Consider the following 22,645-nt stretch of genomic DNA (forward strand, 5'->3'; position numbering starts at 1 on the left):
CAGCACCATGAAATCAGGCGTCCTCCTCCTCCTGGGGCTCCTCGCCCTCTGGGCTGAGCTGCCGCCTGCCTCTGGGCAGCTCCGTCAAGGTGAGGGCTCCCTACCCCTGGCTCCCCACCCAGCCCGGCAGCCAGCGCTTCCCTCCTGCCTGCCCCCAGCCATGAGCCTGCCTAGCCCCGTTCGCTCTCAGCGGGTCCTGCCCCGTATCCCCCACGTGAGAGCCCCTCGCAGCGTTCCTGGCCCTGCTGCCAACCCGTGTCTCTCGCCCCCGGGCGTGGGGCTGTTCCCAGGCCTCCCCCATTACGCCCCAGTGAGGCCTCCTGGCTCTGTCCCGCCTGCCCCAGAGACGCTCACAGCGCTCACGCATTAGCAACAAGGTCCTTGTTTAGCCCCATCTCCCGCCCCAGGCACTGCAGCTTGCAGCGACCCTTGAGACTGGGGCCCGTTAGTTTCGAATCAGGCAGCTGAGATCCTTTGCAGGGTTCCCCCTTCCTTCCTAACCCACCTTTCTTTGCTCCGTAGCGAACGCGATCTGCAGTCTCCCTGCGGATCCCGGCCCTTGTGAAGCCTACATGCCCAGCTACTTCTACAACTCGACCACCCAGAGGTGTGAGCAGTTCATTTATGGCGGCTGCCGGGGCAATGGGAACAGGTTTCCCAATGTGAACGAATGTCTCAAGACCTGTGGAAGCTCAGGTAAGAGCAATAGAAACTGAGCTAGTTGGGTCATGAGCTGGGCAAAAGGATGCTCTGTCCCCCATACCCCAGAGATGCTCACGCATGCGAGCGAATGAAAAGCAGCTGGGGCCACAGAAACTGATCTCCACTCTAATGACTGACTGGCTGCATCACAGCAGTGCCTAGAGGATCCAGCAGAGCCAGGACCCATCATGCCGGGTGCTGCAGAGATGCAGTGAGAGGCAGCCCTGGCCCCGAGGAGCTCACAGTGTGACTAGGCAAAGGGAGGAGGGCTGAGGACGAGCGTGGGCACAGCTCATGCTGGGAGATGAATCTAAATTGAAGGTCCCTGAGTCCTGGTAGCTGCATTCCAGCCGGCTCTGGAAGGCCCCTGGCTAGGGCGTTAATGACAATAACAATCCTGCTGAACACGTCTCTACTCTGGCACCCAGAACCGCAGAACTGCTGGCCTGGCTCAGAGGAGTCATGCTCATCTCTGGCACGGCTGGGGCGGGGGCTGAAGGAGCAGGAGTGAGTCCCAGTTTCAGACACTTCTGTGCTGGAGAAATGGCTCACACAGCTGCCATGGGTGCTGGGCATTTCTTCTCTAACCTCGGGAGAGCGCCCACGAGCCCAGGTTGCCTTTGGCTCAGGGATCCTGGTGTCCGGAGAGCCGAAGCAGCAGCCACCTTCCGGCGTTATTTATTACAAGCCGGGTGGGCAGACGCTCTTTAGCGTCATCCTACATTATCACTGTTGTTGCTGAGGGTGCAGTCCATATTCATCAGTCATTGGCAGTGGACCACATCCACCCTGATTGAATTGGCCCTGTCAACTCTGGTTCTCCACTTATGAGGTAACTCCCTTCTCTTCCTGTGTCAGTATAATATGCCTGCACCTGTAATTTTCACTCCAGGCATCCCCACTTCCCCTCCAGTCTGGGTTCACTAGCCTGAGCTCTCTTGCATATTATCGCCTCTCCCAAGGTGACATTTGCCGACTCCCGCCTAAGACGGGCCCTTGCAAGATGCACAGCCGTCGCTTCTTCTACCACCCGGCCACCAGGACGTGCAAAACATTCATCTACGGCGGCTGCCAGGGAAACGGGAACAACTTTAGAACTCTCCAGGAGTGCCAGCGGGCCTGCAGGAAACGCGGTAAGGGGACCAAGTGCGTGAACCCGCTCGCCTGGGCTGGGCAGCTCAGCGAGCTGGGACAGCCTGAGAATTAACACATCTCCCAGCGGGACTGATCCCCAGGACAGGGCCGCCCAGAGGATTCTGGGGGTCCGGGGTCTTCGGCGGCGGGGGGCCCTTCCGTTCCGGGACCCACCGCCGAAGTGCCCCGAAGACCCGCGGTGGGGGCCCCCCCGCTGCCGAATTACCGCCGAAGCGGGACCCGCCGCCGAAGCGCAGCCAGGTCTTCGGCAGTAATTTGGCAGAGGGGGGCCCCGCCGCGGGTCTTCGGGGCACTTCTGCGGCGGGTCCCGGAACGGAAGGCCCCCCCCCCGCCGCCGAATTACCGCCGAAGACCGAGCTGAACTTCGGCGGCGGGTCCCGCTCCGTCTTCGGCGGTAATTCACCAGCGGGGGGTCCTTCCGCCCCGGAGCGGAAGGACCCCCCCACCGGCGAAGACCGGGAGGAGAAGAAGCTCCTGCGCCCGGCCCCGCAAGAGTTTGCCGGGCCCCCCGGAGCGAGTGAGGGACCCTGCTCCAGGGGCCCCGAAAAACTCTGGTGGGGGCCCCCGGGGGGCTCGGGGCCTGGGTCAAATTGCCCCTCTTGCCCCCCCCTCTGGGCGGCCCTGCCCCAGGAGTCCAGGGTGGGAAACGGGACTAAATAAAAATAGCTTGCTTGTTCTGGGGGCTGGATTCTAGTCCTGCTGTGGGAGGTCAGGGCAGGGGAGACAATCAAGAAAATCAGTTAAAAATATGTTCAGCGTATGAATCTGTGCCATAAGTATTCATAAACGAACAGCCCTGGCTGTACCGTGAAGGAGCCCTGCATGAAATGGCCATGAGCAGTCGTATGCACGTGTAGATTGAGAGTTTGCATACACAGTCTGTAACTGTTAGCAAACGGGGTTTGCAGTTGCACATACGTTTTGTCTGCCTAACCTTAGTTTCTGAAAATCCGGCCCTAAATGTTCTTCAACCAATATGTAAATGAAGTGACCATTAAGGAACGGGTTTTCATGGGGTTCGGATACGCACACGGCTCTCCCGCCCTTGTGACCAAGTCCTCGCCATCCCCCAGAGCATTAATTATTGTGCCTAGAAACCTGCCCACCCCAGAGTCCAAGCAGCCTAGTGAGCATCAGTTCCTTCTGTTTGGGGGCTTTATCCCCATCCGTCCTTGTGATCTCAGTGGCAAACTCAGTGATGGGAGGAATCCACTAGCACGACTCATCCTCACGGGGGCAGGGAGGGCAAAACAACAAACATCATTTGTCCTCTTTAATGCCCCACAATAGTCCGTCTGGTGTCAATGGCCCGTTCCTGCTGGCAGGACATAACAGCTTCTGCAGGAGATCAGCCATTCACACTAATTCACGGCTTTCTCCCCTCTGGCGAGTTACACAGTCACAGGGACTCACCATATGACTGCTCAAATATTACCGTACACTATGGGATACGGATGCTGTAAGCGAGATGAATGCAGGCGGCAACACACCAGCATTCAATAAACACTAAACAGATTCCTGTCATCCCACCCCCTGTGTTAACACCACTAACGCACAGGTGAGCCAGACTGATTCCAGTGCTGTACCGGATTTACCATGGCGCCAGTGGCACCATAGGGCCGGGCCCAAGCTCAGAAGGGGCCCGTAACACTCACTTCCCCCCCTCTGCAGAAACAGAGCCTCAGAGCAGCCTGGATCCAGCATGGGAGCTGAGACCCCACGGGGCCCTGGGAGCTGTAGTTCCCTGGCCAGCTCCCTGCCTAGAGGTCCTGCCCTGGAGTAGGGAAGGAACTACATTTCCCAGCATTCCCTTGGCTGCTATCAACAGGAAAGGGCGGGGGAAGCTGCGAGACTCCATGTGCTGCAGCTTGCTGTGGCTGGGGAGCTGGCTGCTAGAGCAGGGTGGCCGTGTGAATGGGGAACAAGTGTGCCCAAGGAGTCGAAGGCTTTGGCCCCGATATCACCCTCAGAAGACTTCCCCAGCCTGGCTTAGGGATGCTGGTGTCACCTCGCCTGGCAGCCCCCAAAGAAGGAACCAGGTGGACTAAATGGACAGTGCCCCCCTCTATCTGAAGCCTGGCAAGGGAGGTACGTGGGTCCCACCAGAAGTTATAATGGTAAGTAAGGGAGGGGAGGCTCTGCTAGAGGACCTGGGCAGCTTCAGATACAGCACAGGAGGATTTCCACTTCTGAGCCATGAAAATAGAAATTGACTTTTTCCTTTCCAGGTGTATCTAATATTCAGAAAGGGAATCTAGCACCTGCCTTACAGATCTGAACACCTCAAAATTCAGGAGTGCTCAAGCTCAATGTGGGCAACTGTTACCACATTTCTCCCAAATCAAATATGCGGATCCACTGTCATTTGCTGTAGAAAAAGTGGGATAAAAGTGAGCAACAAATGCAGAGGTCTTCCCAGTGCTAACTAGGGCTGGAATTGCTATTTTCAACAGCCATTGCCATTTTTTTTTAGTTTCCTTTGTTTAAAAGGAAGACAGTGATATTGCATTGGCAAATTCCCCACAGAAACAAAGAGTGGAACAAAAGAATAATAAACGCTCCTCAACTTTTCCTCATTTATGTAGGACAGTCTTAGAATATGGATCCAGACATCTTCCAATAACACAAGCTGAAAATTGTTCCACTTTACTGCAGTTCTGTAACCATGCGGGAACCAATCCTGTTCTGTGCACATCCCAAATTCCTGCTGAATGCAGAAGTGCCTTGCTTTTGTGACCATCTCACCTGATCTGTTCAGCCCTTGTAAGCGAAGCAGGTTCACATTTAGTAATTGGGTGGGAAGCCTCTCAGAAAGCATTAGGTGCTGTAGGAGGTGTTGCTTATTCACTAGGTGATGTGAGACCTTCCTGTTACACTAGTAAACCAGTGCCGCACAGAAGGCACTTTGCTCCTGGAGTCTAGAACGGGGCCTTTGCATCTATACGCAGCCCGTTAAAGACAATGAAAAGCCTCCCACTCACTTCAGGAGGCTTTGGACAGAGCTGGTTATACACAGGGTAACTCCGCTGTCTTCACAGGGTCCTGGTCCCACAGAGGAGGGGGGGCATGTGCGCTTGTTGCAGAGCTGCTGCTCAGGGACGGGAACCTCCTGGCACCCCAGCCTCCACAATCACTCAGGCTGCACTTTGTGCACGACTAGGTGCTGGCTGAGGGGGGCGTGGGAATTGGTGGCCTCTGCTGCAGGTGATGGGAATCTCAGGTATTTAAAGCCATGGCCTAGAGGAGGGAAGTGCCTAACTCCAGAGTCTGCAGCTGCCTAGGGCCAGGGCTGAGGATTTAGAGTCCCTGGTGCTGCCGTTGCAAGGTTCAAGCATGCTCAGCCCTGGCATTGCCACCCCTCCTGCGGCTAGTAGCTGCAGCTGGCTAAGGCTGGCCTCTGGAAATTGGTCCCATGGCTGTAGCCAGAGAAGCTGCAGGTGGCTCTGTGACTACTGGGGCCATTAAGCTAGAGCTGCTAAAGACACTGGAGTTCACCTCAAGGAACAGAGGTCACCAGTGGGACAGGAATGTCAGGGGAAGCAGGGAAGGAGGGAGCAGGTCAGGCTGGCAGAGGGAGCTTCCAGCTGGGTGGGAGCATGTCCAAAGTAGAAAGGAAACAAGCGTGGGGAGAGGTGGTGGTGACTAGCATGTAGATGGGAGCAGAGGGAGAGAGGCTGGTGGCTTCAGATTCCCAAGGGCTAAGTCCTGACTGTGGGGAAATGGTGTTTGCAGGTGGCTGGCTCACATGGCAGGATGGGGGCTGAGTGATCAGGTGTCTTCTGGCTTTAGAACTTTGAGCTGAGACTAGGACCACATGCCGTGACTGGTGACGTGGGGGGTACTGGAGACATGGCTAGAGAAGGTCTGAATGAGGAAGGAGATAAATCTGTGGGGAGTTTCCTTGATCACTCTGAAAGTTCTGCTCACTGTGGACACTGGTAAGCCCACATGGGTTCAGCTCAGTGAGAAGAACCGGGGGCTGAGGGAGCTGTGTATGGCAATGCTTACAGTCATGGAGGGGTGTGTGATCAAAATGAAAAATGTCTCTGAGGTTCAGTACCGGGTACACTAGGGCACCAATGGTGCTGCCCCACCAGGCCCACACTCGGCGCCCACAGTGACTACATAGGGGCCCACAAAAGGTTAATCCGGCCCTGTTCCAGCGCTGTGTCTGTCACCGTTCCCCTGAGACGCGGGGACTCGGATTGCCAGTGTCACCCCACCCTGGCTTTGTTAGGGTCGGGGGGGGGGGGTTTATAAAGCTCTGGCCTGAGCAGGTAGTTGCCACGTTGCGCAGCTGCGATCCTGTTGCTACATTTCGCGTTGGAACAGGAACTGACCGGCCCCTTCCTGAGGCCGTTGGGCGTTCAGCTGCTGAAGCAACTGCTCCCCTTCTCCTGTTGTCAAACGGAACAAACGGCTACCCAGGGAGGTGCCTCTTTGCAGGGGTGAGAGCGTAGCTGGGACGAGCCCTTGGCCCTTCCGCTCGCCACTCTGCACACGTTGGAAACGCTGTTACTGTTATGGCCCCCAAAGGGGCTGGGCGCGGCACAGCCAGGATCTCCCATCAGCCCAGCATGAGAGACACGAGCTCTGTGCAGGATTCACAGAGAACCACAGAGAGACTGGGACTGGAGAGGGACTGGGCGGGGACCCCTAGCTCTAGGGCAGAGGCCAGGGGTGCCCTGAGCGCAGGCCTGGGGGCAGTTTTCCATCTGGTATCTAATCTCTCACTGCTGTCTGCAGGGCTGGTGTGTTTCTCTGAGGACCCCGCTCAGCCCCACATGGAGCTGTTGGGCTTTGTTACCAGCCAGGTGGCTCAGTGCCGTGGGACCGTTCTGTCTTCCAGAGAAACCCGGGTTCTGCCGCGTGTTCCCCCCAGACACCAGGGGGATCTGTGCTCTGCTCTGCTTCAGAGATGACGACTGCCTGGAGCAGAAAAGTGCTGCAGTGTTGGGTGTGGCCGCAGGGCCGGATTAACCTTTTGTGGGCCTGGCACCAAACATATTTGTGGGCCCCAATGGGGGCAATGGAGCATGGCACGGGGGGGGGGGTGTCTGTCCCCGGAGCGAGGGGCTGGCCAGGGGCACGGCATGGCAGGGGTGACCCCGCTTCACCCAGCCCATTGCAGGGGACTATTTACTAACCGGCAACTGTCAGATGCCCAGTGGCCTGCCCAGCCCTGTGCCGCCAGCATGGCCCATGCCATGCATACAGCCCCCCCCCCCTCCAAAACCCCCAGGACTCCCTATGGCCAGAACCCCCCACAGACCCTTTGCAAATGCCCAGCGCCGTGCAGAACATCACCCCTGCCCAGTGTCCCCCTGCTCACAGCCCCCCCCAACTGCCCAGCACCCCACGTAGAGCCCCCACTCCCTAGTGCCCCAACACACACATCTTCCCCACCCCCTCACAGCCCAGCACCCCACCCCCGAGGCCTCCCAGAGACCCACTCCCAGCTGCACTCACCGGCCCTGCTGGGAGGCGACTGTGTCTGCCGGGCTGAGCCGGCAGCGCCCCCAGCGCTGGGCCTGGGGCAGGGAATTGCTTCGGGCCCTCGGGAGTGGCGCAATCACCAAGGCCAGAGCCTGCCCCAGCCGGGCTCCCTCAGGACCCACTTTACTGGAGGGGCCCAGACAAGCCCCCAGCACTGTCCCCCCCCGCCCCCAACTGGCTGAGGCTGGCCAGGCTCCTGCACCATCCCAGGTGGCTCAGCTCTGGGGAGACAGGCAGGGCCCCTCAGCTGGTGGAAGCAGAGACTGCCAGAGCCGGAGGTGCCCTGGGGTCTGGCCAGGGGGCTGGGGGAGCAGGGGAATGAGGCCGGGGGAGGAGAGGAGCCCTTGGCCAGCCAGCAGGCAGGTGGAGAGGAGCAAGTGGTGGGCGGGGGGAGCCGGTGGGCTCTCGGGGCGCAATGCAAGCAGAGCAGGCCGGGGCCCCTTCTGAGCATGGGCCCGGCTCCCTGGAGCCACTGGCGTCTTTGTAAACCCGGCCCTGTGCGGCCGGACTTGCCAAACCCCCGCGGCAGGTGAGGTTCAGCTTAGTGCCGGGGGTCTGCCGAGCGAGTCCTGCCTCCCGCTGCACGGGGCCGTTCTGATCACCAGGCACAAGGGCTCCCTGCCCCCATCTCTGAGCGCTGGGAGGAATCGGGGTCACGCAGACAGGGGCAGGGCCCCAGCATCACAGAAGGGGTGACCACCTGTGCTGACTTGGGCGGAAAGGTCCCCAAATGTCCATTTCACGTCTCGTTCCTGGGTGAATGACTCCAGGACAGCCTGCCTGATGCGTGGGGTGGTGCCAGCCTCTTCCTGCTGGGGGCGCTGAGTTGGCCGAAAGCCGGGGCCAGGCCATGGTAAGGGGAGCCCAGGCTGCTGGGGGGACTCCCAGGCTCTCCGGCTGCCCTGGTCACCCTACCCCAGGGGGCAGGAAAACCGGCCTGGAGCTGCTCTCGGGCACCTCGGCCCCCGCCCAGGGCAGGTGGAGGGTCTGGGTCTCCCCACGGCGGCCCAGGCTCCCCTTCCCACGGCTTGGCTCCGGCTTCTGGCCTGGCCAGAGTGCGGGGCCGGGGCGAAGAGGCAGTGCAGGGGACGTGGCCACAGAGGGTCTGGGGTTCCTGCCTGTGTCTCGTTTTTACATTTTGAAAAGGTCACTCTAGTCACAGACCTGCTCCGAGGGACCCAGCTCCCCCAGGCCTGGGCTCTGCGTGGAAGCTGGGAGTGCAGATTGCCCTCTGCCCCCACGGTGCTCCCAGCTCTCCGGGGACGAGGCGAAGGGCTGCGGGAGGCTGGCGTGGAGATGGGGAGAGGGCTGCTCAGGGGTGATATCGGCCGGCTGGGTCTCCTGCCTCCTCCCCGGGGCTGCTCTGTGCCAGGGGGTTTGCCCAGTGGTGGCTCCCGAGGTCACCCAGCCCCGTGCCCTCAGCCCTGCTGCAAGGACGGCGACTGCCGGGGAAGGGCCCGGTGCAGCCGCATCCGCCGTGCCCCCGACCCCCCCCCCCAAAGCAGAACCGCTCTGCCTGCACCTGACACCGACGGGCCCCTGCGTGCCGGGATCTCTGTGCCCAGCCCTGCGCATGAGGCAGTCCAGGATTGCAGGTCCTTGCTGCTGTCACCTCCCTCCCTGCCCCCCAGCCTCAGGAGCAGCCCCTGGCCTGACCGACTGCCCCTTCTTCCACAGGGCCGACCAGAGAGAGAGACCAGGACGAGCCGAGAGCGTGACAGCAGGGCCTGTGGGGGGATGGGACAGGATCCTCCAATCCGGTCCCCACCTGACACCCACGCCCAGTCGCCCGTGGGCCTGATCTCGCCCCGCACGTGGCTTGTGTAATAAAGAGCTCAGCTCAGCTGGCCTCCCTGTGATTTCCTGGCTTGGGCCTCACTGTCCCTGCATGTCCGCCGGGACAACCCCCCTGCAGCTGGAGCCTGTGCCCCAGGCTAATGTCCCTGGTGAAAGGGGGTCTCCTGGGGGGTGGCAGGCATTGGACAGTGTCACTAGAGCGTGAGCTGCCCCATAGTCCCTGGCTCCAGAGAGCAGCTGTTCGTGTGCTGGAGACACCAGATCCCGAGGATCGCAGTCCTCCGCCCCACAGGACCTTCGCTACAAGAGGAGCATGTTCCCTCTGTAGCCCCACCTCTCGTAGCATCTCCCCAGGCCAGCAAGTTGCAGATGGTGCCCTGGGGCTGCATGAGCACGGCTTTGCCCCGAAGTGGCAGCCTGGCTCTGCCACCCTGAGACTCCCCGCAGAAGCTGGGGCCGTAGGACTGTCCCTTTGGGCAGGAGAGGGGCCTGCTGCTGGAGGCCGGGGGTGTGAGCCGATGGACCCTGCTCCCTTCCCACACTCCGGCTTGCTTTCCCATCCCCACCGGAGCGACCAGACCCCAGCCCGTGGGGCCCGCCTCTGAATCCCAGGTGAAAGACTTTCTCTGGGGTTCCTGCTCCGGACCCCAGCCACACCCGACATCAGCTAGAGCCCTGTTGCTCAAAGTGACCAACTTTGACTGGTGCTGGGTTACAAATCACTTTAGTACTGAATGCAGGGGTAGGTAGTGAAATGTTATCAGTGTTGTTGTCTTTATTGCATGAATAAAGGCGACCAGGACTGTGCTTAACCTGTCCTAAATGAGGGGGTCACCTCAACTGAAAGAACCTTGTTAAGCCAGGGGCGTGAATGCCAGAGCCCTGTGAGAGTAAGAGGGGTGGGGATGGCGTCCCAGCCAGGCGGTGTGGACTCTCCCCAAGGGTCCCCCATCTGGGTTAACCTGGTTTCTTCCCACTGTTCAAAGACAGAGCTAAATAGGCTCCATTAGGAGCTTTTGTTATTGTAAGTGTTTAAATGAGAGCTGAAATCACTGGTGGTGGGACAGTGTTTCTGCCCAGCCTACTAAAAGCTGAAAATCACTAAGGCCTGGTCTACACTAAGAACGGGGGTCGAACTAGGGTACGCAAATTCAGCTACGTGAATAGCGTAGCTGAATTCGAAGTACCCTAGTTCGAAGTACTGACCCGTCCAGACGCCACGGAACCGAACTCCGCGGCTCCAAGGTCGACTCTGCCACCGCCGTTTGCAGTGGTGGAGTACCGGAGTCGAACGGAGCGCTTCCGGAGTTTGAACTATCACGTCTATATTAGACGCGATAGTTCGAACTCCGAAAAGTCGAACTCTCCGCGTCGAACTGGCATGTAAGTGTAGACTAGCCCTAAGAGACTGACTGCAGAGGTCACAGCAGAGAGGTGGCCACAGTAGATAACTGACAGTCAGCTGGCGGGAACGGCGAACAGTCAGCCTGCAGAAGCAGTACACAGGCGGCCGGTGGGAGTGGAATGAGCGGCTGGCAGGGCAGCCAGAAGAGAGGGACCGTGGCTGGCAGGGCGACCAGCCAGAGCAAGTGCTCAGATGGCAGAGCAAGCCAGGTGCCTTCTGCCCCAGGCGGGAGGGGAACTCACACAGCTGCACCTCCCTGGCCAAGGACATTCCCCATGAGTGGGGTGTGGTGAGAGAAAAGGAAAGGGGGAGGGCCAATGGAAAATCAGAACTCTGCGGCTGACAGTCCCCAGAGCCAATGGGGAGAGACCAACGCTCCAGGTCTGGTTGATTGACAGGGCAGCCAGGCCAATGAGGGAGTGAGGAGCATGGGGTCCCGTGTAAGGTGGAGCTGCTGGGCCAGAGGGGCAGAGCTAAGGGGAGAGCAGGAGCCGGGCTGGGCTGGAGGCAGGATGTGCGTGGGGCCGGGCGCATGAGCGGCTGGGGAGTCCAGGGGCCCCAGGCACAGGGTGGGAGCCACAAGCCCTCCCCACGCCCCTCCTCCAGTCACATCCCAGAGACGAGGGTCAGCAGCACAGAGACGTGCAACTCCCGGCGTTAGACATCAGCGGAGGGCACCCGCGGTGCGGGGGGAACAGAGATGGACGGGGCGGGATCCGGAGCACAGGACACACACGCGGTAGCCCAGGCCATTGGGGGGCCTTATCCCTGCCCCCCGAAGGCGCGTCAGAGACCCGGTGGGAGAGCGAGAAGGACGTCGCGACCCCTCCCTTAGCCCCCAGCCCACGGGGGCAGAGTGCCAGGGGCAGGTTTAGATTCTGGAGCTGTCCCTGCCGCCAGCTCTGGGGAGGGGAGGGCGCATGAGTCCTGCTTTCTGGGCCATGGGGAGCTGCCAGGCCGGTGTGCCCAGCGTTAGGAATGACAGTGGCAGGCCTGGGCCCAGCAGCTCCTCACGGGAAGCAGCAGAGGGAAGAGGGAGGGCTGGAGGCGAATGAAGACGCGTGTGTGTTGGGAGAATGACAGATCTGGCTCTGGGGAACCAGCTCTTTGCCATGAGCTGAGAGCGTCCCGTCCCACACAGCTCCCGGGGCCGGCGCTGGGTGAGCTTCACGAGAGGTTCGCTCCAGGGAGGCCCAGTGATCAGTGGCCTCTGGGCTCAGCTGTTTGCCCCAGTCGGGGCGTGGAGCCGCCTGGAAACATGAAGTCACCTCTGCAGCCTGTTATTACATTTCCACCTTCCTCACCCAGGGACGTTTCCCAACTCTTGCAGGGCCCTGCTGCTTCCCTGTTCCCTTTGGGAGGGGCAGACACCGGGGGCGGCTCTCTTGTGCAATGTCCCCTCCTGTGACGGCAGTGCCGGGCTGGCACGATGGTATATAAGCCGGTGCAGCTCGGCGCTGGGCATCCTGGCACAGCAGCACCATGAAATCAGGCCTCCTCCTCCTCCTGGGGCTCCTCGCCCTCTGGGCTGAGCTGCCGCCTGCCTCTGGGCAGCTCCGTCAAGGTGAGGGCTCCCTACCCCTGGCTCCCAACCCAGCCCGGCAGCCAGCGCTTCCCTCCTGCCTGCCCCCAGCCATGAGCCTGCCTAGCCCCGTTCGCTCTCAGCGGGTCCTTCCCCGTATCCCCCACGTGACAGCCCCTCGCAGCGTTCCTGGCCCTGCTGCCAACCCGTGTCTCTCGCCCCCGGGCGTGGGGCTGTTCCCAGGCCTCCCCCATTACGCCCCAGTGAGGCCTCCTGGCTCTGTCCCCCCTGCCCCAGAGACGCTCACAGCGCTCACGCATTAGCAACAAGGTCCTTGTTTAGCCCCATCTCCCGCCCCAGGCACTGCAGCTTGCAGCGACCCTTGAGACTGGGGCCCGTTAGTTTCGAATCAGGCAGCTGAGATCCTTTGCAGGGTTCCCCCTTCCTTCCTAACCCACCTTTCTTTGCTCCGTAGCGAACGCGATCTGCAGTCTCCCTGCGGATCCCGGCCCGTGTTTAGCCTACATGCCCAGCTACTTCTACAACTCGACCACCCAGAGGTGTGAGCAGTTCATTTATGGCGGCTGCCGGGGCAATGGGAACAGGTTTCCCAATGTGAACGAATGTCTCAAGACCTGTGGAAGCTCAGGTAAGAGCAATAGAAACTGAGCTAGTTGGGTCATGAGCTGGGCAAAAGGATGCTCTGTCCCCCATACCCCAGAGATGCTCACGCATGCGAGCGAATGAAAAGCAGCTGGGGCCACAGAAACTGATCTCCACTCTAATGACTGACTGGCTGCATCACAGCAGTGCCTAGAGGATCCAGCAGAGCCAGGACCCCATCATGCCGGGCACTGCAGAGATGCAGTGAGAGGCAGCCCTGGCCCCGAGGAGCTCACAGTGTGACTAGGCAAAGGGAGGAGGGCAGAGGACGAGCGTGGGAGAGGAGTCCATGGCACAGCTCATGCTGGGAGATGAAACTAAATTGAAGGTCCCTGAGTCCTGGTAGCTGCATTCCAGCCGGCTCTGGAAGGCCCCTGGCTAGGGCGTTAATGACAATAACAATCCTGCTGAACACGTCTCTACTCTGGCACCCAGAGCCGCTAGCCCGGCTCAGAGGAGTCATGCTCATCTCTGGCACGGCTGGGGCGGGGGCTGAAGGAGCAGGAGCGAGTCCCAGTTTCAGACACTTCTGTGCTGGAGAAATGGCTCACACAGCTGCCATGGGTGCTGGGCATTTCCTCTCTAACCCCGGGAGAGCGCCCATGAGCCCAGGTTGCCTTTGGCTCAGGGATCCTGGTGTCCAGAGAGCCGAAGCAGCAGCCACCTTCCGGCGTTATTTATTACAAGCCGGGTGTGCAGACGCTCTTTAGCGTCATCCTACATTATCACTGTTGTTGCTGAGGGTGCAGTCCATAGTTCATCAGTCATTGGCAGTGGACCACATCCACCCTGATTGAATTGGCCCTGTCAACACTGGTTCTCCACTTATGAGGTAACTCCCTTCTCTTCCTGTGTCAGTATAATAAGCCTGCAGCTGTAATTTTCACTCCAGGCATCCCCACTTCCCCTCCAGTCTGGGTTCACTAGCCTGAGCTCTCTTGCAGATTATCGCCTCTCCCAAGGTGACATTTGCCGACTCCCGCCTGAGACGGGCCCTTGCAAGATGTACGGCCGTCGCTTCTTCTACCACCCGGCCTCCAGGACGTGCAAAATATTCATCTACGGCGGCTGCCAGGGCAACGGGAACAACTTTAGTACTTTCCAGGAGTGCCAGCGGGCCTGCAGGAAACGCGGTAAGGGGACCAAGCGCGTGAACCCGCTCGCCTGGGCTGGGCAGCTCAGCGAGCTGGGACAGCCTGAGAATTAACACATCTCCCAGCGGGACTGATCCCCAGGACAGGGCCGCCCAGAGGATTCCGGGGGTCCGGGGTCTTCGGCGGCAGCGGGGCCCTTCCGTTCCGGGACCCACCGCCGAAGTGCCCCGAAGACCCGTGGTGGGGGCCCCCCCGCCGCCGAATTACCGCCGAAGCGGGACCCGCCGCCGAAGCGCAGCCCGGTCTTCGGCGGTAATTCGGCGGAGGGGGGCCCCCGCCGCGGGTCTTCGGGGCACTTCTGCGGCGGGTCCCGGAATGGAAGGCCCCCCCCGCCGCCGAATTACCGCCGAAGACCGAGCTGAACTTCGGCGGTGGGTCCCGCTCCGTCTTCGGCGGTAATTCGCCGGCGGGGGGTCCTTCCACCCCGGAGCGGAAGGACCCCCCGCCAGCGAAGACCGGGAGCGGCAGAAGCTCCTGCGCCCGGCCCCGCAAGAGTTTTCCGGGCCCCCCGGAGCGAGTGAGGGACCCCGCTCCAGGGGCCCCGAAAAACTCTGGTGGGGGCCCCCGGGGGGCTCGGGGCCTGGGTCAAATTGCCCCTCTTGCCCCCCCCCGGGCGGCCCTGCCCCAGGAGTCCAGGGTGGGAAACGGGACTAAATAAAAATAGCTTGCTTGTTCTGGGGGCTGGATTCTAGTCCTGCTGTGGGAGGTCAGGGCAGGGGAGACCATCACGAAAATCAGTTAAAAATATGTTCAGCGTATGAATCTGTGCCATAAGTATTCATAAACGAACAGCCCTGGCTGTACCGTGAAGGAGCCCTGCATGAAATGGCCATGAGCAGTCGTATGCACGTGTAGATTGAGAGTTTGCATACACAGTCTGTAACTGTTAGCAAACGGGGTTTGCAGTTGCACATACGTTTTGTCTGCCTAACCTTAGTTTCTGAAAATCCGGCCCTAAATGTTCTTCAACCAATATGTAAATGAAGTGACCATTAAGGAACGGGTTTTCATGGGGTTCGGATACGCACACGGCTCTCCCGCCCTTGTGACCAAGTCCTCGCCATCCCCCAGAGCATTAATGCTTGTGCCTAGAAACCTGCCCACCCCAGAGTCCAAGCAGCCTAGTGAGCATCAGTTCCTTCTGTTTGGGGGCTTTATCCCCATCCGTCCTTGTGATCTCAGTGGCAAACTCAGTGATGGGAGGAATCCACTAGCACGACTCATCCTCACGGGGGCAGGGAGGGCAAAACAACAAACATCATTTGTCCTCTTTAATGCCCCACAATAGTCCGTCTGGTGTCAATGGTCCGTTCCTGCTGGCAGGACATAACATCAGCCATTCACACTAATTCACGGCTTTCTCCCCTCTGGCGAGTTACACAGTCACAGGGACTCACCATATGACTGCTCAAATATTACCGTACACTATGGGATACGGATGCTGTAAGCGAGATGAATGCAGGCGGCAACACACCAGCATTCAATAAACACTAAACAGATTCCTGTCATCCCACCCCCTGTGTTAACACCACTAACGCACAGGTGAGCCAGACTGATTCCAGTGCTGTACCGGATTTACCATGGCGCCAGTGGCACCATAGGGCCGGGCCCAAGCTCAGAAGGGGCCCGTAACACTCGCTTCCCCCCCTCTGCAGAAACAGAGCCTCAGAGCATCCTGGATCCAGCATGGGAGCTGAGACCCCACGGGGCCCTGGGAGCTGTAGTTCCCTGGCCAGCTCCCTGCCTAGAGGGCCTGCCCTGGAGTAGGGAAGGAACTACATTTCCCAGCATTCCCTTGGCTGCTATCAACAGGAAAGGGCGGGGGAAGCTGCGAGACTCCATGTGCTGCAGCTTGCTGTGGCTGGGGAGCTGGCTGCTAGAGCAGGGTGGCCGTGTGAATGGGGAACAAGTGTGCCCAAGGAGTCGAAGGCTTTGGCCCCGATATCACCCTCGGAAGACTTCCCCAGCCTGGCTTAGGGATGCTGGTGTCACCTCGCCTGGCAGCCCCCAAAGAAGGAACCAGGTGGACTAAATGGACAGTGCCCCCCTCTATCTGAAGCCTGGCAAGGGAGGTACGTGGGTCCCACCAGAAGTTATAATGGTAAGTAAGGGAGGGGAGGCTCTGCTAGAGGACCTGGGCAGCTTCAGATACAGCACAGGAGGATTTCCACTTCTGAGCCATGAAAATAGAAATTGACTTTTTCCTTTCCAGGTGTATCTAATATTCAGAAAGGGAATCTAGCACCTGCCTTACAGATCTGAACACCTCAAAATTCAGGAGTGCTCAAGCTCAATGTGGGCAACTGTTACCACATTTCTCCCAAATCAAATATGCGGATCCACTGTCATTTGCTGTAGAAAAAGTGGGATAAAAGTGAGCAACAAATGCAGAGGTCTTCCCAGTGCTAACTAGGGCTGGAATTGCTATTTTCAACAGCCATTGCCATTTTTTTTTAGTTCCTTTGTTTAAAAGGAAGACAGTGATATTGCATTGGCAAATTCCCCACAGAAACAAAGAGTGGTTATACACAGGGTAACTCCGCTGTCTTCACAGGGTCCTGGTCCCACAGCGGGGGACAGGAACCTCCTGGCACCCCAGCCTCCACAATCACTCAGGCTGCACTTTGTGCACGACTAGGTGCTGGCTGAGGGGGGCGTGGGAATTGGTGGCCTCTGCTGCAGGTGATGGGAATCTCAGGTATTTAAAGCCATGGCCTAGAGGAGGGAAGTGCCTAACTCCAGAGTCTGCAGCTGCCTAGGGCCAGGGCTGAGGATTTAGAGTCCCTGGTGCTGCCGTTGCAAGGTTCAAGCATGCTCAGCCCTGGCATTGCCACCCCTCCTGCGGCTAGTAGCTGCAGCTGGCTAAGGCTGGCCTCTGGAAATTGGCCCCATGGCTGTAGCCAGAGAAGCTGCAGGTGGCTCTGTGACTACTGGGGCCATTAAGCTAGAGCTGCTAAAGACACTGGAGTTCACCTCAAGGAACAGAGGTCACCAGTGGGACAGGAATGTCAGGGGAAGCAGGGAAGGAGGGAGCAGGTCAGGCTGGCAGAGGGAGCTTCCAGCTGGGTGGGAGCATGTCCAAAGTAGAAAGGAAACAAGCGTGGGGAGAGGTGGTGGTGACTAGCATGTAGATGGGAGCAGAGGGAGAGAGGCTGGTGGCTTCAGATTCCCAAGGGCTAAGTCCTGACTGTGGGGAAATGGTGTTTGCAGGTGGCTGGCTCACATGGCAGGATGGGGGCTGAGTGATCAGGTGTCTTCTGGCTTTAGAACTTTGAGCTGAGACTAGGACCACATGCCGTGACTGGTGACGTGGGGGGTACTGGAGACATGGCTAGAGAAGGTCTGAATGAGGAAGGAGATAAATCTGTGGGGAGTTTCCTTGATCACTCTGAAAGTTCTGCTCACTGTGGACACTGGTAAGCCCACATGGGTTCAGCTCAGTGAGAAGAACCGGGGGCTGAGGGAGCTGTGTAGGGCAAGGCGTACAGTCATGGAGGGGTGTGTGATCAAAATGAAAAATGTCTCTGAGGTTCAGTACCGGGTACACTAGGGCACCAATGGTGCTGCCCCACCAGGCCCACACTCGGCGCCCACAGTGACTACATAGGGGCCCACAAAAGGTTAATCCGGCCCTGTTCCAGCGCTGTGTCTGTCACCGCTCCCCTGAGACGCGGGGACTCGGATTGCCAGTGTCACCCCACCCTGGCTTTGTTAGGGTCGGGGGGGGGGGTTTATAAAGCTCTGACCTGAGCAGGTAGTTGCCACGTTGTGCAGCTGCGATCCTGTTGCTACATTTCACGTTGGAACAGGAACTGACCGGCCCCTTCCTGAGGCCGTTGGGCGTTCAGCTGCTGAAGCAACTGCTCCCCTTCTTCTGTTGTCAAACGGAACAAACGGCTACCCAGGGAGGTGCCTCTTTGCAGGGGTGAGAGCGTAGCTGGGACGAGCCCTTGGCCCTCCCGCTCGCCACTCTGCACACGTTGGAAACGCTGTTACTGTTATGGCCCCCAAAGGGGCTGGGCGCGGCACAGCCAGGATCTCCCATCAGCCCAGCATGAGAGACACGAGCTCTGTGCAGGATTCACAGAGAACCACAGAGAGACTGGGACTGGAGAGGGACTGGGCGGGGACCCCTAGCTCTAGGGCAGAGGCCAGGGGTGCCCTGAGCGCAGGCCTGGGGGAAGTTTTCCGTCTGGTATCTAATCTCTCACTGCTGTCTGCAGGGCTGGTGTGTTTCTCTGAGGACCCCGCTCAGCCTCACATGGAGCTGTTGGGCTTTGTTACCAGCCAGGTGTCTCAGTGCCGTGGGACCGTTCTGTCTTCCAGAGAAACCCGGGTTCTGCCGCGTGTTCCCCCCAGACACCAGGGGGATCTGTGCTCTGCTCTGCTTCAGAGATGGCGACTGCCTGGAGCAGAAAAGTGCTGCAGTGTTGGGTGTGGCCGCAGGGCCGGATTAACCTTTTGTGGGCCTGGCACCAAACATATTTGTGGGCCCCAATGGGGGCAATGGAGCATGGCGCGGGGGGGTCTGTCCCCGGAGCGAGCGGCTGGCCAGGGGCACGGCATGGCAGGGGCGGCCCCGCTTCACCCAGCCCATTGCAGGGGACTATTTACTAACCGGCAACTGTCAGAGGCACAGTGGCCTGCCCAGCCCTATGCCGCCAGCATGGCCCATGCCACACACACAGCCCCACCCACCCAAACCCCCAGGACTCCCTATGGCCAGAACCCCCCACAGACCCTTTGCAAATGCCCAGGGCCCTGCAGAACATCACCCCTGCCCAGTGCCCCCCTACTCACAGCTCCCCCCCAACTGCCCAGCACCCCACATAGAGCCCCCACTCCCTAGTGCCCCAACACACACATCTTCCCACCCCCTCACAGCCCAGCACCCCACCCCCGAGGCCTCCCAGAGACCCACTCCCAGCTGCACTCACCGGCCCTGCTGGGAGGCGACTGTGTCTGCCGGGCTGAGCCGGCAGCGCCCCCAGCGCTGGGCCTGGGGCAGGGAATTGCTTCGGGCCCTCGGGAGTGGCGCAATCACCAAGGCCAGAGCCTGCCCCAGCCTGGCTCCCTCAGGACCCACTTTACTGGAGGGGCCCAGACAAGCCCCCAGCACTGTCTCCCCCCGCCCCCAACTGGCTGAGGCTGGCCAGGCTCCTGCACCATCCCAGGTGGCTCAGCTCTGGGGGGACAGGCAGGGCCCCTCAGGTGGTGGGAAGCAGAGACTGCCAGAGCCGGAGGTGCCCTGGGGTCTGGCCAGGGGGCTGGGGGAGCAGGGGAATGAGGCCGGGGGAGGAGAGGAGCCCTTGGCCAGCCAGCAGGCAGGTGGAGAGGAGCAAGTGGTGGGCGGGGGGAGCCGGTGGGCTCTCGGGGCACAATGCAAGCAGAGCAGGCCGGGGCCCCTTCTGAGCATGGGCCCGGCTCCCTGGAGCCACTGGCGTCTTTGTAAACCCGGCCCTGTGCGGCCGGACTTGCCAAACCCCCACGGCAGGTGAGGTTCAGCTTAGTGCCGGGGGTCTGCCGAGCGAGTCCTGCCTCCCGCTGCACGGGGCCGTTCTGATCACCAGGCACAAGGGCTCCCTGCCCCCATCTCTGAGCGCTGGGAGGAATCGGGGTCACGCAGACAGGGGCAGGGCCCCAGCATCACAGAAGGGGTGACCACCTGTGCTGACTTGGGCGGAAAGGTCCCCAAATGTCCATTTCACGTCTCGTTCCTGGGTGAATGACTCCAGGACAGCCTGCCTGATGCGTGGGGTGGTGCCAGCCTCTTCCTGCTGGGGGCGCTGAGGTGGCCGAAAGCCAGGGCCAGGCCATGGTAAGGGGAGCCCAGGCTGCTGGGGGGAGTCCCAGGCTCTCCGGCTGCAATGGTCACCCTACCCCAGGGGGCAGGAAAACCGGCCTGGAGCTGCTCTCGGGCACCTCGGCCCCCGCCCAGGGCAGGTGGAGGGTCTGGGTCTCCCCACGGCGGCCCAGGCTCCCCTTCCCACGGCTTGGCTCCGGCTTCTGGCCTGGCCAGAGTGCGGGGCCGGGGCGAAGAGGCAGTGCAGGGGACGTGGCCACAGAGGGTCTGGGGTTCCTGCCTGTGTCTCGTTTTTACATTTTGAAAAGGTCACTCTAGTCACAGACCTGCTCCGAGGGACCCAGCTCCCCCAGGCCTGGGCTCTGCGTGGAAGCTGGGAGTGCAGATTGCCCTCTGCCCCCACGGTGCTCCCAGCTCTCCGGGGACGAGGCGAAGGGCTGCGGGAGGCTGGCGTGGAGATGGGGAGAGGGCAGCTCAGGGGTGATATCGGCCGGCTGGGTCTCCTGCCTCCTCCCCGGGGCTGCTCTGTGCCAGGGGGTTTGCCCAGTGGTGGCTCCCGAGGTCACCCAGCCCCGTGCCCTGAGCCCTGCTGCAAGGACGGCGACTGTCGGGGAAGGGCCGGGTGCAGCCGCATCCGCCGTGCCCCCGACTCCTCCCCCCAAGGCAGAACCGCTCTGCCTGCACCTGACACCGAGGGGCCCCCTGCGTGCCGGGATCTCTGTGCCCAGCCCTGCGCATGAGGCAGTCCAGGATTGCAGGTCCTTGCTGCTGTCACCTCCCTCCCTGCCCCCCAGCCTCAGGAGCAGCCCCTGGCCTGACCGACTGCCCCTTCTTCCACAGGGCCGACCAGAGAGAGAGACCGGGACGAGCCGAGAGCGTGACAGCAGGGCCTGTGGGGGGATGGGACAGGATCCTCCAATCCGCTCCCCACCTGACACCCACGCCCAGTCGCCCCTGGGCCTGATCTCGCCCCGCACGTGGCTTGTGTCATAAAGAGCTCAGCTCAGCTGGCCTCCCTGTGATTTCCTGGCTTGGGCCTCACTGTCCCTGCATGTCCGCCGGGACAACCCCCCTGCAGCTGCCATCTCTCCCATCGCTCTGGGCACTGACGTGCAGGGTCCTGGCTCGCCCCCACTCCCGTTTCTCAGCCAGTGACCCAGACCCTGCTCCCAGCACTCGAGCTGCTGGCGATGGTGACGTAGCCTGACTCACCAGCGCGGCCATTGCCTGGGCATAGCCCTAGCGAACGGGCTGCATGTTGGCAGGGCCAGGCAGCGGGCGGGGTCATGGGCCTGCCTCTGATCTCAGGTGCTCCTCCCTTTTGCAGTGGTTTGCAGCGCTGACTGGAGCCCGGGACAGACACTCTGGTGAGAGGCCCTGTGGCCTCCTAGTTCCTAGGTTATTTCCTTCCTGACACAGGGAAGCTGCAGGGAGACAGGCTCGTTCTTCGTGGCCTGCTCACTGCTCCTGCTGCCCAGCCTTTGTCACTTCACAGCCCCTGGTCTGCCCTGGCTCAGCGGCCAGCTGGGCTGTTAGCTGGACCCAGCAACAGCCTCAGTCGGGGAGCGAGGGGACGGGGGCTGGGGAGCAGAACTATTTCAGAATCAGATGGTTGTGAAGTTCCTCCTTAGGCCCCAGCAGGAATTTCAATGCCTTGTGCCCGGCCCCACCCAGTGCCCTCATTCCGGCTCCCCAAGCGTATCCTCGGGAGGCGGGGCCCTACCCTACCCCTCAGGGCCTGGCAGCAGTGCAGCGTCACCAGCCTCGATTCCCCGCGCAGCCCAATGGGATGCCGTGTCTGTCCTAGTGGTGGCTGTGCCAGCCTGCGGGCACCACTGAGATGTGAACGGAAGGTTCCCCTATGCAGGGTGAAATTCCCCCTGCACGGAGGGACCCCAAAGGACAGGCATCTCTTCAGCAGCATTGCTAACCACCAGCGTTCACAAGCCAGGAGTCAGACCCCCAGAACCACGAGATTGGCTTAAAAATCATGAGATTTTAAAAAACAAAACAAAAAACATGGCATGGGTTCTGTTCCTTTGACGTTGGGCCTCTCGGCCTTCGGGCTGCTCTGGGACCGTGTTTCCTAGCTTTTCTCTGCAGCCATGGGTGCTAGAACCTAGCTGGTTGTTGTAAATGGAAGCTGAGATTCTCCTGTAGCCTTAGGCTGCTGGGAGTGGACGACAGGGGATGGATCACTTGGTGATTCCCTGTTCTGTTCATTCCCTCTGGGGCACCTGGCATTGGCCACGGTTGGCAGGCAGGATACTGGGCTAGATGGACCTTTGGTCTGACCCAGTCTGGCCGCTCTGATGTTCTTATGAAATAGAGGGTGAAGAGAAGCACTAGTCAGCAGCAGACTCATGCTAACGCCTGCAAGCTGACGATGGAGGGCTAGCTCTGCGGCATGAAGGCATGGCTGCTAGGGCAGGCGGTCCTGAGCGAAGGTTACAGTGCGGCCTGCATGCTCCGCACAGGGGTGTCTGATGTGTGCTGGGATGGAAGGTGCTTTAGGGCTCTGGTGCTAATCATCGATGAGCGGAACGACACGTATTTCCCACCTGCTAACCCCCTGCGTAGCAGGATGAGTGGAACTGGAGTCAGAGGGCCCATGTTCCCCAGAGGGTCTGTGATGGCAGGACACCAGTGGAATGGGGGAGTTGGGCTGGAAGCGGCTCGCCCACGCAGGCAGAGCAGTGTGCGGGGTTTACTGAAGCTCCACCTGGCCACCTCGACCTGTGCTCAGCCTCACGCTTTGCTAGGGAACCGCGGTGGCAGAGCTGAGCTGTGAGTTCTGTGCAGGGCAGCGGCTGGAGGTGTGATCCAGGGAATTCCGACTACGCCCCCCGGAGCCCTGGCCTTTGCAGGCACCGCACTGAGAGACATTGATATGACCCCTCTCTCATGAGACAACACGCTGGCAGCTTGCCCCCTTGGTGAAGGATCCC

The 22,645-nt window shown here is 60.3% G+C and overlaps 2 protein-coding genes across 5 annotated transcripts; both read left to right on the top strand.

Moving 5' to 3' along the window:
- Nucleotides 1-7: 7 nt before the first annotated feature.
- Nucleotides 8-9,196, top strand: LOC123348226 (kunitz-type serine protease inhibitor B1-like). The gene is made up of 4 exons (XM_044985707.1): nucleotides 8-89; nucleotides 523-696; nucleotides 1,665-1,835; nucleotides 9,031-9,196. The coding sequence occupies exons 1-4, from the start codon at nucleotides 8-10 to the stop codon at nucleotides 9,069-9,071; spliced, it is 468 nt and encodes a 155-aa protein (XP_044841642.1). The 3' UTR covers nucleotides 9,072-9,196.
- Nucleotides 3,647-21,629, top strand: LOC123348225 (kunitz-type serine protease inhibitor bitisilin-1-like). 4 transcript variants are annotated; one of them, XM_044985706.1, is made up of 4 exons: nucleotides 3,647-3,945; nucleotides 12,553-12,726; nucleotides 13,685-13,873; nucleotides 20,538-21,629. In XM_044985706.1, exons 1-4 carry the CDS (start codon nucleotides 3,906-3,908, stop codon nucleotides 20,576-20,578), a joined length of 444 nt encoding a protein of 147 aa, XP_044841641.1. In that variant the 5' UTR covers nucleotides 3,647-3,905; the 3' UTR covers nucleotides 20,579-21,629. The 4 variants fall into 4 exon arrangements, 2 of the variants coding, with proteins under 2 accessions (XP_044841641.1, XP_044841640.1); XM_044985705.1 differs by lacking the exon at nucleotides 3,647-3,945 and adding an exon at nucleotides 11,917-12,119; XR_006573189.1 differs by lacking the exons at nucleotides 3,647-3,945; nucleotides 12,553-12,726; nucleotides 13,685-13,873 and adding an exon at nucleotides 14,561-15,995.
- The last annotated feature ends 1,016 nt before the right edge of the window (nucleotides 21,630-22,645 follow it).

The sequence above is a fragment of the Mauremys mutica genome, chromosome 13, assembly GCF_020497125.1.
Source record: "Mauremys mutica isolate MM-2020 ecotype Southern chromosome 13, ASM2049712v1, whole genome shotgun sequence".
Classification (NCBI taxonomy): Eukaryota; Metazoa; Chordata; order Testudines; family Geoemydidae; genus Mauremys; species Mauremys mutica.

Coding starts and splice junctions, on each gene's coding strand:
- LOC123348226 (XM_044985707.1), top strand. CDS start 8: ATGAAATCAGGCGTCCTCCTCCTCCTGGGGCTCCTCGCCCTCTGGGCT. Junction 90..522: donor CTCTGGGCAGCTCCGTCAAG/GTGAGGGCTCCC, acceptor TTTGCTCCGTAG/CGAACGCGATCTGCAGTCTC. Junction 697..1,664: donor CAAGACCTGTGGAAGCTCAG/GTAAGAGCAATA, acceptor GCCTCTCCCAAG/GTGACATTTGCCGACTCCCG.
- LOC123348225 (XM_044985705.1), top strand. CDS start 12,038: ATGAAATCAGGCCTCCTCCTCCTCCTGGGGCTCCTCGCCCTCTGGGCT. Junction 12,120..12,552: donor CTCTGGGCAGCTCCGTCAAG/GTGAGGGCTCCC, acceptor TTTGCTCCGTAG/CGAACGCGATCTGCAGTCTC. Junction 13,874..20,537: donor GCGGGCCTGCAGGAAACGCG/GTAAGGGGACCA, acceptor CTTCTTCCACAG/GGCCGACCAGAGAGAGAGAC.